General features: G+C 35.2%; 1 protein-coding gene across 6 annotated transcripts in view; it reads right to left on the bottom strand.

Annotated features, from left to right (window-relative positions):
* The window catches only part of Ms4a13 (membrane spanning 4-domains A13), a 57,369-nt gene extending 50,121 nt beyond the window's left edge, over window positions 1–7,248 (bottom strand). For 3 of the 6 annotated variants that reach the window (XM_048788917.1, XM_048788921.1, XM_048788922.1), the window contains exons 1-4: window positions 6,966–7,248; window positions 4,782–4,891; window positions 2,597–2,737; window positions 261–317 (exon numbers count right to left, since the gene is read on the bottom strand). In XM_048788917.1, the coding sequence (XP_048644874.1) occupies window positions 261–317; window positions 2,597–2,737; window positions 4,782–4,826 (243 nt within the window). In that variant the 5' untranslated portion in view covers window positions 4,827–4,891; window positions 6,966–7,248. The other 3 variants (XM_048788918.1, XM_048788919.1, XM_048788920.1) reach the window with 3 other exon arrangements.
* Window positions 7,249–12,367: the final 5,119 nt, after the last annotated feature.

Raw genomic sequence — 12,367 nt, 5'->3', positions numbered from 1 at the left:
TAATGTTAAAAGGTAGAATACCAAACAAAAAACCCCAAAAACTATCATTTATAAGCTTTTACATAAGGTGATCATGACTTTAACTACTGCAACATATTTGTCTCCATTAACTTATGTAATCCTAGATTTGTCACTTAATTTCTTAATTTGTTTTATAGGGTGTGTAGACTACTTCATTATTCTGAATCATCTTTTCATTAAGACCTATTGTTAAGCATAGTGATAGTCAATTCTAGAGATATCCCAACATTTCAACTTACCAGGTATTGACTTGATTTCTGTGTTGATCTTATTGTGGAAGCTCCTGACACAATATACTGAACATAAAAACATAAGTATTTATTGATAATGATTGCCAACTTAAAATGTATTTTAAAAATTTTCTAAGTCAAGTATTTTTAGAATACTAAACAGTAATAAAAAAAATAACTTAAAGGGATCAGGATAAGTATCCATCATGAAGTAATGATGCTATCCAAAGGTTATAAAAAATAACCACAGGGTCACTAGTAATAGAAATATATAAGGGAATGTGGACAGAATGTGGACTGTGGCAGTTCTGAATCTGGGATCAAGTCTGATTATGTGTGCATAAAATATTTCACACATAACTCAGTTATTTCTTCTAGTGCTGTTGCTTCTAATGAGATGATGCATTGGCTGAGTACATGTCCAGATATGGAAAACATGGCTTGTGAGTTGATCTCACACTGTGATTTACAAAATACAACTCTTATAGTAATTACTAAGGTAAGAGCTGCTATTTATGCTTTTGTTTGATTTTTCAAAAAGAGATCCCATTATTTCATGAGAGAATATTTATTTCCAAGAACAGGAAAACAATACCATATTGTTCGAAAGTGATCTGTACAACCCCCTGAAATATTCCTTGCCTTATCTGTTTTAGTGGTTTTATTAGCAAAGGCTAATTTTAGGAAAAAAACAGCATTCATGCAACACCCTTTATTTAAGAAGGTCAAAATTTGAAACTTATAAATTCCACAAGAGTAAATTTAAATCACACATTCTACACTTGCTTCTGTAAACAAAAGCTGAGATTTCTAAGGAGGTAGATGGTGAAGAGAAAAACTAACATGATATCAAAGTGAAAATACCTTGTGAATTTTAAACGAGAGTGCTCTCCAACTAGATTATTAAGTCATTTGCTTAATAAAATGCCTTTCAAAATTTGCAACCTGAAAATTTTTTTACTGAATTACATTTAATTGAAATTCTAGAAAATGTATTGTTTAATATGCTATTTTTAAAAAGTTTTTTTTTTAGGCAATATGTCCCTCTCACATAATCACATATGCATGGAACTTAATTTGCTCCATTTCAGTTCCCAGTACTTCCTCTTTCCTTATCCTCCTCTCTCTATCTTTTGCCCTTCCTTTACTCTACTGATCTTCCATTTATTTGTTTTTTAAATTGGTACTTTATAGATAGACATAAAGGTGAAATGTACTTGGAGTCTCCTTCCTCTTCCTGCCTTTCCTCAATTCCCTTCCTCTACTCTAATGATTTCCCTTTTATTTTCATGGGATTCCCCCTCACACCACCTTTTCCCCTTATTTTATCCTCACTTCCTCAGATGAGAGAAAACATTACACCCTTGACTTTTTGTGTCTGGTTTATTTTCACTTAGACGAGGTTCTATATTTCCATCCATTTACCAGCAAATGCCATAATTTCATTCTTCTTTATGGTTGAGTAAAACTCCCTTGTATGTGTTTTATTACCTTTTCTTGATCCATTCATGTGTTGATGAGCACCTAGGCTGGTTCCTAACCTGGCTATTGTGAATTTCAATTGCATTGTTATAAACACTGATGTGGCTTTCTCACTACAGTATGCTGATTTTAGTTCTTTTGGATAAATATCAAATAGTGGGATAGCTGGGTCATATAGTGGTTCCATTCTTAGTCTTTTGAGGAATCTCCCTCCATAAGCTCTGCCAAAGTGGTTGTACTAATTTGCAGTCCCACCAACAAAGAATGAGTGTACCATTTTCCACACATTCTCACCAACATTTATTATTTGTATTCTTCATGACTGCCATTTCTGACTGGAGTATGATAAAATCTTAATGTAGTTTTGATTTGCATTTCCCTAATTGCTAAGGATGTTGAACATATTTTTACATTATTAGTTGGTCATCTGTACTTCTTTTGAAAAATGTCTGCTTTGTTCATTTGCCCATTTATTAATTGTATGTATGTGTGCATGTGTGTTAAGCTTTTTGAATGCTTTATGTATTCTAGATATTAATCCCCTGTCAGAGAGTAGCTTGCAAAGATATTCTCCCATTTTGCAGGCTCTCTCCATATGCCCTAGTTTTCTTTGCTGTGCAGAAGCTTTTTAATTTGAAAATTTAATTTGAAAATTCATTATTTTTCTCTTATTCTTTTTCCAAGGCAATGCTTTGGTATATATAAGTAGTGCATCATTTATTAATGAGTCAGTACATCACTTATCAACCATGCATCATTATCTGGATTTTATATGAAAATTAAATATTTTTATCATTATTTTTCTATCTTCTACTACTGAAATGAATATTATAATGAAATCAATATAAATGTATTGTACTCACAAAAATTCCCCAAAAAGCACATCCTGTTTTGTAAGTTATAGGTTCATATGTCCCAAAGACTCCTTTAATTTGTCCCATATACAAAACCAATAGGAAATACCACATGAAAATATGAAAAATGCCAATCATAATCTGGATAGCCTGTAAAAAGAGAATGTTGTTAGTACTGAAACAATGTAATTTAACACACAATTCCAATTAATTTTAACTATAAGAAATATTCAACACCTTTACAAAAGATGATGGTAAAACAGCAATACACCTACCCATGTATTTCCTGAATTGGTTAGTACAGAAAGAAGGCCCTAATCAGGAAGGACTGAGGTTTCTCAATTAGGAATCAGCCATACTAGACCAAAAGATTGTTTAAAAATAGTAGCTCTGACCACTTCTCCCATAAGAAAGTTAACAATTCAATTATACCACCTGTCAAGTTATGGTATAAGGAAAGAATACTGACAGTATGTAGGAAAATGTGGTTCCTAATCTACTTGGATGCAGGAAGCCATATATTTGACATTTTCTTGTTCTTTTGAATCTTAGAAAGGTTTACCTTTTCCTTCAAGGAATACTTGGTATGTATGGATTTTTTTCACAAGCATGCTAGAGTAAACCGTAATCCATACAATAACATAAAGCATATCTCAGGCAGATCTGCTTGCACTAGATCCTTCCATTAGATAAATGACAAGTTAGAACAGGAGAGAATTATTATTCAACTTTAGCTTGTAAAAATATATTATCCCAGAAAACTTATTTTCAAATTTATGTGAGCTGATAATTCATATACTATACATTTTTATAATTAATCTTTAAAAATGATGGAGTGTTATTTTCATTTTCATATAAACTTTAATAGGAAGCTATTTAATGTTTTAAGAGTTTTTGTACTTTGTAAAGCAAGTAGTCTATGGAACACAATGCACTTAGCTAGTAGAGAATGTATTTTTCTTTTTTTAGATACCTCCTTTTTGATAACAATCCTATCTATTCTTTATGTTTAGCATTTAAGCTTTCTCACTGCATCATATTTACAAGAATGATATCATTTCAGAGTTTTTTGGACTTAATGAGAAACATTACCTACTAAGATTGCAAAATTCCTCTTAATGAGAAACATTACCTACTAACATTGCAAAATTCCTGAGGGCCTGGACTTTGTTTTTTTCCTTATTGCATCATCAGTCTCTAAGTGCCCAGCACAGAGTGGGCACCCAGTAAATACCGCCTGTATAAGCATAATGGTATCAAGAATACTAATTCCATGTGACTTTGCCAGGGATAAAAGGAATAGGCTTGAAAAATAATGTCTCTTTGTATATGACTGGATGCTTTTCTATAGAAAACTATGAAATATCTACATAGTCAAAGCTTATAAAGAACTCTGCCAACAGGCAGGTTTTCTTATTTAAAAATGGCTTTTAATGCTTGGGATAGAGCTTAGTGGTACAGCACTTGTCTAGTATGTGTGGAAGCCCCGGGTTTCATCCCCAGAACTGAGAAAATAAAAACTAAGTTCTTAATTCAGTGCCAAAAAGTGGGTTCCATGAGGTCAAACTCCCTCTCTCCCACTTTAAAAAAAAAAAAAAAAAAAAGTACAAAAACAGCCATATATCTATGGTTCTGGGGGAGAAGATTCAGGCTTTCATTCTATCTCAAAGTGGTCTATGACCCCAGAGAGGTTAAAATTATCTGCTAACAATCTGATAGAAGACTTAAAACAATTGGCATACACAGTATTCAAATTCAGAGGAAGAATCAGTCAATGGAAAAGTTTTCTTCCTTTTAGATGTAAAAGTGCATGATCCTCATAATTCTTTAGTATTTATTAAGAGTAAACTGTTTTTAACCTCACAGGTTTATAACTTAATAAGACAAAATTACCATATCCTACTGTATAATAATTAAAAAATCAATGATAGTCTCTCTTAAAGTTAAAACACACACATACCCTCTCTTTTTAAAACTTTATTCCTTGGGTTTCTCTAATACTGTGTGTTGGTTTAGTCAATGTTTAAGAATATAACATTAGTCGAAATTTGTAGAAGACAATCAACATTTTTTTAAATATTAAATTCTTATCCTTTGATTTAACCAAAGCTGTCCCTTTCCAGATCCAAGAATACTCTTCTCAAAACTGAAATATTTACGACCGTGAATTCAGTCAAAGTGAAATACTACTTACCCCTAACACAAGACTATCTGCTGTAGAGGTGTTCCCACATGCCATACTATAAGCATTTCTTCTACTTGATTTTGTTTCTAACCTTTGGTGATAGCTTTATTAGCAAACTTCTACAAAACAATACAAAACACACACACATGATTTCCTCAGAAAAAAATACATAAGTTTGATTCTTTTTTATAGTTTTAATCATCTTCCTAAAGTTAGAAGCAACAGTTGTTCTTTCTATGCTTCAATTCTTAGAGGTATCAGCATTATCCACCTCTTCTGAATGACAGCCTCCATGACTGAAAAGCCTCTTTGTGACTAAAAAATACTAGTATATTACAGATATCACCTTTTAGTGGCAAGCAGTGTCTATAGGTGACCTAATAGAAGGGACATGTAAGGAACAGTATTAGAGAATTTACAGTAAAGCATTCAACAATTCATTTGCAATTCATAATCAATTTAATATCATTCATAATGCCACGTTTACATTTTAAAAAAAAAAACTTCATATACTTGAATTGGCCAACTGTGCTTTTTTTTTTTTTGGACACATACTTCCTACTTAGTTCTTCTCTCTTTATAAAAATAATCTTTTCTTCTATCACACAACTTACTTAAGTTGCTCTGCAATCCTAACAGTAGCTCCTGTTCTTTTTTTCCCCTTTAGTCTTCCTAGTGTTTAGATCATCTTTGTATTAAGATAAAAACTTGGCTAATAATTCCATTCCCTTGTAGGACTGTATCCTTTTGTAGAAGTGAAATTCTGCATCTGCTAGTATGTCACATAGGAGTCATGACACCTGACTGATGATTTTAAAATTTCAGTCTTGATCTTTTCAGAAAGAAGGGAGTTTTGACTAAATGATCCCATACCCTTAAAATTTAATGGCTTGATTGTTTTCATTAATCCTTGTTTCTGAAATTTATTTTCTCAATGTCTCTTAATGCTTATAAGAGCTACTGATAACAAAAGATAAAAAACAACGTGTTAGTAATTGAAGCAAACTTTATACATTCAATTTGAGAGAAGTAAAAAAGGCGGCTTTGGATGTATAGGCAACCACGTTAAATCTCTGTGTCACAATTAAATAAAATTCACAGAATTATAGAATTCACGTAGAATAATGATGAAAAATCATTATTTGCCACTTTTCAGATAAGAGGAAAATAAAAATAAATCCTTTTTTGTATTTAGAGGAATTCTTTTTACACTCACTGCTAAACAGTGGAAGAGACATGAAGCGACTCTGGGTGTAAAATATTTTGCAACACTATAATCTCTATCAGGCCCCCACTTAAGCCACCCCAAGTGAAATAGTCAAATAAATATTAATGAGAAAAAAGAATGTGTGTATGTGTGTTTGTGTTTAAAATCCTCAGCTTATTTGATGGAAGAAAGAAACACTCCAACATTCATGGAACAATTGATTGGAATTCTTTCTAAAAAAATTTCTACATTTGGCTACTCTACAATCCACTTATGTATCATGTTTATGTAAATGGAAATAATCATTTATTTGTCTTTATTATCTGGTGGTTCCATCATGAACCCAAAAGGAGACAAAGAACAAGTCTGCTAGTCCATATTCCAAACCCTAATCTCTTACTCCAGGATTGCTTTATACAGAAATTCTACAACAATTCTCTTCTAGTACAGAGCTTGTACTAGAATCCACTTCTAGCATCTTCAGTAAAACATCTTCGGTAGAGATGCAAACCCGCATTGTCTTTAGGAAAAAAACCAAATAAATAAATAGAAAAATTGAGGGCGGAAGGGTGGGGAAACACCACTTATGTCCAAAATTTTCAAAAACCCTTCACCAGCCAGCTCACCTTTACCTCCCAGGGGGCCACTACCCGGTTTCAGCCTAAAGGGTGCAGCAGGAATCTTTGGGAAGCCTGCGGTGATTGACAGGTCTGTTAGATATTCTTGTTTTCCTAATATTTTGCCCATAATTCCTACTTTTGATTTTCAGGGCTGGCTCCTACGTCAGCAAGAGCTCCCAGAAGCCAGGGAATTCATTTTTGCATGTCCTGGGCTAGGACCCAGAGACTGTAGCTGGAGGAAGTGACAAACAAGGGGCGACGAGGCCCAACCTGCAGCGGGGAGGCATAGTGGGGCGCGGGCCTCAGACTCCTTGCCCCGTTATGGCTACCGACACTTTGGGAAAGCAAAGCAAGCGACATCATTACCTCGCATTTTACTTGTTCAAAGTCCCAAAGATCGAGTTTCCCCCTCTCCGGTCCAGGCCCAGGATAAGGTTTCCCCCGCCTGAGCCGTCACCCTGGTCCGGGGCCTCACTCCAGCGCCCGGGTCCGCTAAAGAGGCAGATCCCGGCCGAGGGCGGCCTCAGCGCCAGGTTCCCAGATGCCGCTGCGTGGCCATCAAGAGGTAGCCCGGAGTCCAGCCCTGAGCCGGTCCTCAGGCTCCTCTGGTGGCTAGGGTATCCAACGGCACTGGCGCTGTCCCCGTGCGCCTGCGCGAACACTTGAGTACGGGCGGGGCGGAGGGAGTACGCGTGCGCAGACCTACTAGGGGCCCGGAGCCACATGATCGGTGCACCTGCCAACCTTTGCTGGGAATCTCCAGCAATGGCTGCTCCAAGGTATTGCTTCCTGGTGTCACTTATAAACGTGTCCGCGGCAAAGTGGCCCGGTCGTTGATGAAAAGTCAGCCCTTCATCCATTCTGTCCTCAAAAATTTTGATCACAAATGTACTTTATGAGATGTAAAACTTGGAAAAGGCAAATCACTGAGTTTACATTTCACCTCCCATTCAGGCAAACATGAGTAACGAAAGAAATAGCATTCAGAGTTCTTCCATTTTTCCCATGCCCCCACCCCCACTCCCACTCCATACCTTATTTAAAAAAAAGGAATAGCAAGAGGCCAGAATAACTTTTTTACCAACCTACTGGGGAAGGGGCTGGGTGCATTTTAGCTCATCTACAAAGTGTCAGTTTTCTATTTGATGTAGGCAGTAGTTAAAACAATGTTTATGAAGACAAGTAGAAGCCGCAGCTAGAAGAGAAAAGAGTCAGATCTAAAGGGTGGATGAGGAAGTTGGAGTGGGGTTGGGGTTCAAGCAAACAATGTACTCTAGTGAGTACAGATCTTTTTTTTTTTTTTTTAGTTGTAGTTGGACACAATACCTTTATTTTATTTATTTATATGTGGTGCTGAGGACTGAACCCAAGGCCCCGCACATGCTAGGCGAGTGCTCTACCACTGAGCGACAACCCCAGCCCCAGCAAATACAGATCTTGTTAAGCAATTACAGGTGACTTAATGAGGTGTATCTGGAGATCAGACATTCTATAGGCTAGTAAATATTTTGAACTTTGATTTGTGTTCCTGGAAACTTTAAATTGACATTTGGGCTTGCAATGTAAATATTCAGTGAAAGCTAGGGAGTCAAACATTCAGAAAGAAATATTTTATAAAGAAATTTTCTAAGTATCTCCAACATCCGTAGTACTTAAATCTACCAAAAGAAATGAGTAGTATTTAAAGCTGCCAAGATATTTTGTGAGCTTTTTCATAGCTTGAAAAGTCAACTCAAAAGTGGATTTTTTTTTTCGTACAGTTAACTTCCTTACATTGGGACTCCAAAGTCCTTTCAAATTAAAGAAAACAACAACAACAACAACAAAAACGCCCAGACACTTTATAGTCTTTACATTTTAAACTGGTCAGTGTATCATTGCAGTTATTAACTTTATTCTTAAGTCACATTACACTTTGTTTTCTATGTTTGTATTGTTTATTTGTCTATGAGCAGAGAAGTTTAGGAGGATATTAGCCATTCTGTGTGCTGTAGAAAGAACAACAACCTTGAATGCCTGTTCAAAATTAATCCAAGATTATGGATATATTAGAATTTGTAGTGGAAACAGCCAATTCTAATGGGATAACCCTTTGTAGTAACTGGCCACTATGACTGATATCTTTTTCTTTCAGTTAAGGTTCAGCCAATAGTCTCTGGAAATTAACATGGATTTGATCATTTTCTTTACAGAGGCCAAAATGTGGATTCCATATGAGCACAGACAGGAAAAAAATAGTGAGTCAAACTGCAACAAGCACAGTTCCTTGGTACTTCTTCATTCCTCTGATAAAGCCAACTCTGATTTTTCTCTATACCTATAAACTGGATTGGAAAAATTTAGAATTCCCTTCTTTTTAACTTTTTTTTTTCCATTTGATTTTTCTATGGTGTCCATCCCTTAGTAATGATGAAGCAACCAGTCAGAGTTTGGCATCCAGTATGACTCACTTTTTATTCTTTTTTCATTTTCAATAATCCTCCATGTGGATCATGTTTTTTATTTGAATGGATTTTCTTTGAATTGGTTCGCAGAATATAAGAGACAGTAAGAGGAAATTACTGAAAATACCATGCCTTTTATAATGTTGTTAAAAACCATTGTTGTAGATGATTAAGGCAATACTGTAATCAGCATTGGCTTTGAGCCTGATAAATACCATGTCCCAATCCCTCTGAGGAATTTCATTTTATTTATATATAAAAACAGATACTTACTTCATGTAAGCACCAGTGTGTTCTAGTAAGAAAAATGGAAATTAATCTGTGTAGACTAGGGTTATTGTAGAAATACAATTGTTAAAATGTATGTGTATACATGTGTATACAGAGTATAATGTATAAGTGTATATGTATACATATCAAAACATATATGCATATACAGTGATTTTAGTTTTCATATAGTTACCATTATCACTTGAATACTGTTGTTAATAAAATGCTACTTAATAGTTTAAAAATATTTTCCTCTTTTTAAAATTTACTATCTTGAAGCAACATTTGAGTGCCTTAAATTGTTTATTTCCACTTTACAACATATCTGCTGTTGAAAAAGTCAAAAGGTCTAGGGATGATTCCCAACTCCTGTTCTGGCTGCATACACTCCACTGTACAACTCTTTGACTTCATTTTCTCAATTGTAAAGTGATGTCTAAGACCCTGCACCCCACTCCCTACCATCCAAACTCAAGGTAAGTTTGGTCAGCATCCGCTCTTTGGGAAAAGTGGAAAGTTGTGAATAATTGATTATTAGAGGAGTGTGACAAACACAAAACATACTTTTGGAAAGAGAGTGTTCATAAATGTTGTACTGGCCAAGCATGAATCAAAGATATGCGTGTATCTGAGATATATTTATGATTTCCAGAAAGATATCTCTTGAACTCATGCACTCTATACTGAATTATTCACCTTCACTAAAGTCTTACAATTTAGAATTGGAAGACACCCTAGAATTCTGATAATAATCCATACTTTTCTGAGGCAGGAAGAGACTAAATACAGGATACTTGAATTTTGAATGTATGTGAGTACATGTGTATGTAGCCTAAGTCATAATTTTTGGGTGAATCCAGCTGTAGTTACGTGTGTGGGGAAAAAAGTACATTAACATTTACTCCATTCTGTTTTATATTACTCCAAACAGAAAATATTCAAAGTCTAAATTTTATGTAATAGTCTAATAATGTTTGGTCACCAAAGAGTAGTATACTATACTTTTTGGAGAAATTAATGAATAGATAAACACTTTTTAAAAATGTGTCAGAACGCAAACAATAGTGGGCACATGACCTCTATGTTGAGCTAGTGTTTCTATGTCAGTCACCTTCTCAGGTGTCAGATCATAGGCACATTTTCAGGAAACTTACAAGTTTTAAACTTTGAAGTCAAACATTTGATTTTATATTTTAATAGGAGGTCTAATACATAAATAATATAAGCTTCCAGGAAATAGAATCTTTATCTGTTTTTCTCAAGAACATAGAACACTGCCCTGTCCAGAGTAGACAACAAATATTTACAGAATAATGCATGAATATTGTTCTTATCTGGATAAAAATCCAGTTGATTCCATTGCTTAACATGAGTTCACTATTTTAAAATGTTATGCTTATAGTGTTGTTTAAACTGCTAAAGTAGGTGATTTTAGTTTTTGCATTCCAAAGAGCCTCAAATAAAAATTTTGGATGCTTGAGCCCAACTCAGCATCTTTTGACTATCTAGTCACAGGAGAAGTTGGCGGGGGTCCTTGGCAGGAAGTACTTGACACTCTGGAAGTGCAGTTAGGGGATTCCCAGGAGTGATTCAAAGGTACTGGTAACCTTCAGGAAGCCAGTTGTTATATTGCTAACCCTTTTACCACCTATCATGGAGTGAGGCAGTTCTTTCCAAATAGACTGAAAGTTTACTATAGATAAATATGTTTTTATTTGTCTTTGTTTGGAAGCTGAAAAATCTCTGATGATATCTGAGACAGTAGGAAATGCCTGGACTTAGTCATCAGATTTTTGGGGTTCAAATCCTTGCTGTACTCTTTGACAGCTTCCTGTCAAGTTTTTTAACCTCACTGTCAAAATTCCCTCATCTGAGAATGAAGCTAATAATAGCATCTACCACACAGGGTTGCTGTATTAAATTTGTTAATGTAGGTAAGTGTTTGGAATGTGACTGGCACCTAGAGCGAGCTAAATAGTTGACTATTATAATTACTATTACTTAAACAAATTGAAAAATAGGATATATTTGTTAGAAATTTATCTTAAAAATAACTTTGCTGGGAATAGCCACAGTCCCTAAAGGAAGTGTTCCTTTTATAGTTGTTTGCTTTATGTGCTTGGATATACAACATACCATGCCCCCAGACATTTGGGAGGGCAACTGTTTAGTTTCTAGACCCTAAGACCATAATACATGTCTTCCCTTTTGCTGAGCTGCTGGTGACCCAGGCAGGGCTAGAACCTCAAAATGGTGTGACTCTCCCCTGACATAATATATTTGCTTTCTCAGATGCAAAAAGTCTGTTTTCTTCTGCTTCTCCAATGATTCTTATTTCATGGCCTATTCATTCATTGTATATTTTTTCCTCATCTGACTTCTTGAATAATTTCAGAATTTCAAAAATGGATAATACTTGGTTGTTGTCAAACCATTTTCTCCTCACGCCTAATTTGTCCTTCATAACAACTTTACAGGATAAAGGCAGATATCTCATTTTTTAAAAAATCAGTTCATCTGTTCTTTTCCATTTTTCTCACTTCTATGAAGTTTAGATTTCACAAGGAATTATTTTAATAATATTTTAAATGATGTCTTTGTGTTTCTTGTCTCTTTGCTATTTTATTATCCTCTCTAGAAAAATCCTAATGCTAGGTAGGTGCTTTTTCTGGATCTGTGTCTGGGCACCCAAGCTCTAGGGGGCAGTTTGTTTGAACTCTAAGTTTGTGATCATCCCCTCAAACATGCCCTCAGCACAGCCCGGCAAGCCTCCTGTTTCTCTTGCCATTTTAGTCTTCACTTCCATGACTTTTTGTCATTACCCATTTTGTTGGATATTCTGATTCTATTCATGCTGTCCACTTGGACATGAGCTCACTTCTACTTTGACAGAGATGACAAGAGCCATGATATTGGAAGCTCCTCATTCATATACTCACTACCCTCATGCAGACCTGTGGCTTTCTGCAACAATCACATCTTCCCTTCCTCCTTCTACAGCTTAGGTCATGTCCTCCACCTGTGATTTTGATGTCTTAAAACTGTCATTTATCC

Source organism: Marmota marmota, unplaced genomic scaffold (genome assembly GCF_001458135.2).
Source record: "Marmota marmota marmota unplaced genomic scaffold, marMar, whole genome shotgun sequence".
NCBI classification, from domain to species: domain Eukaryota; kingdom Metazoa; phylum Chordata; class Mammalia; order Rodentia; family Sciuridae; genus Marmota; species Marmota marmota.
Note: the sequence above shows the minus strand (reverse complement) of the source record. Positions and strands in the feature narration are given on the sequence as shown.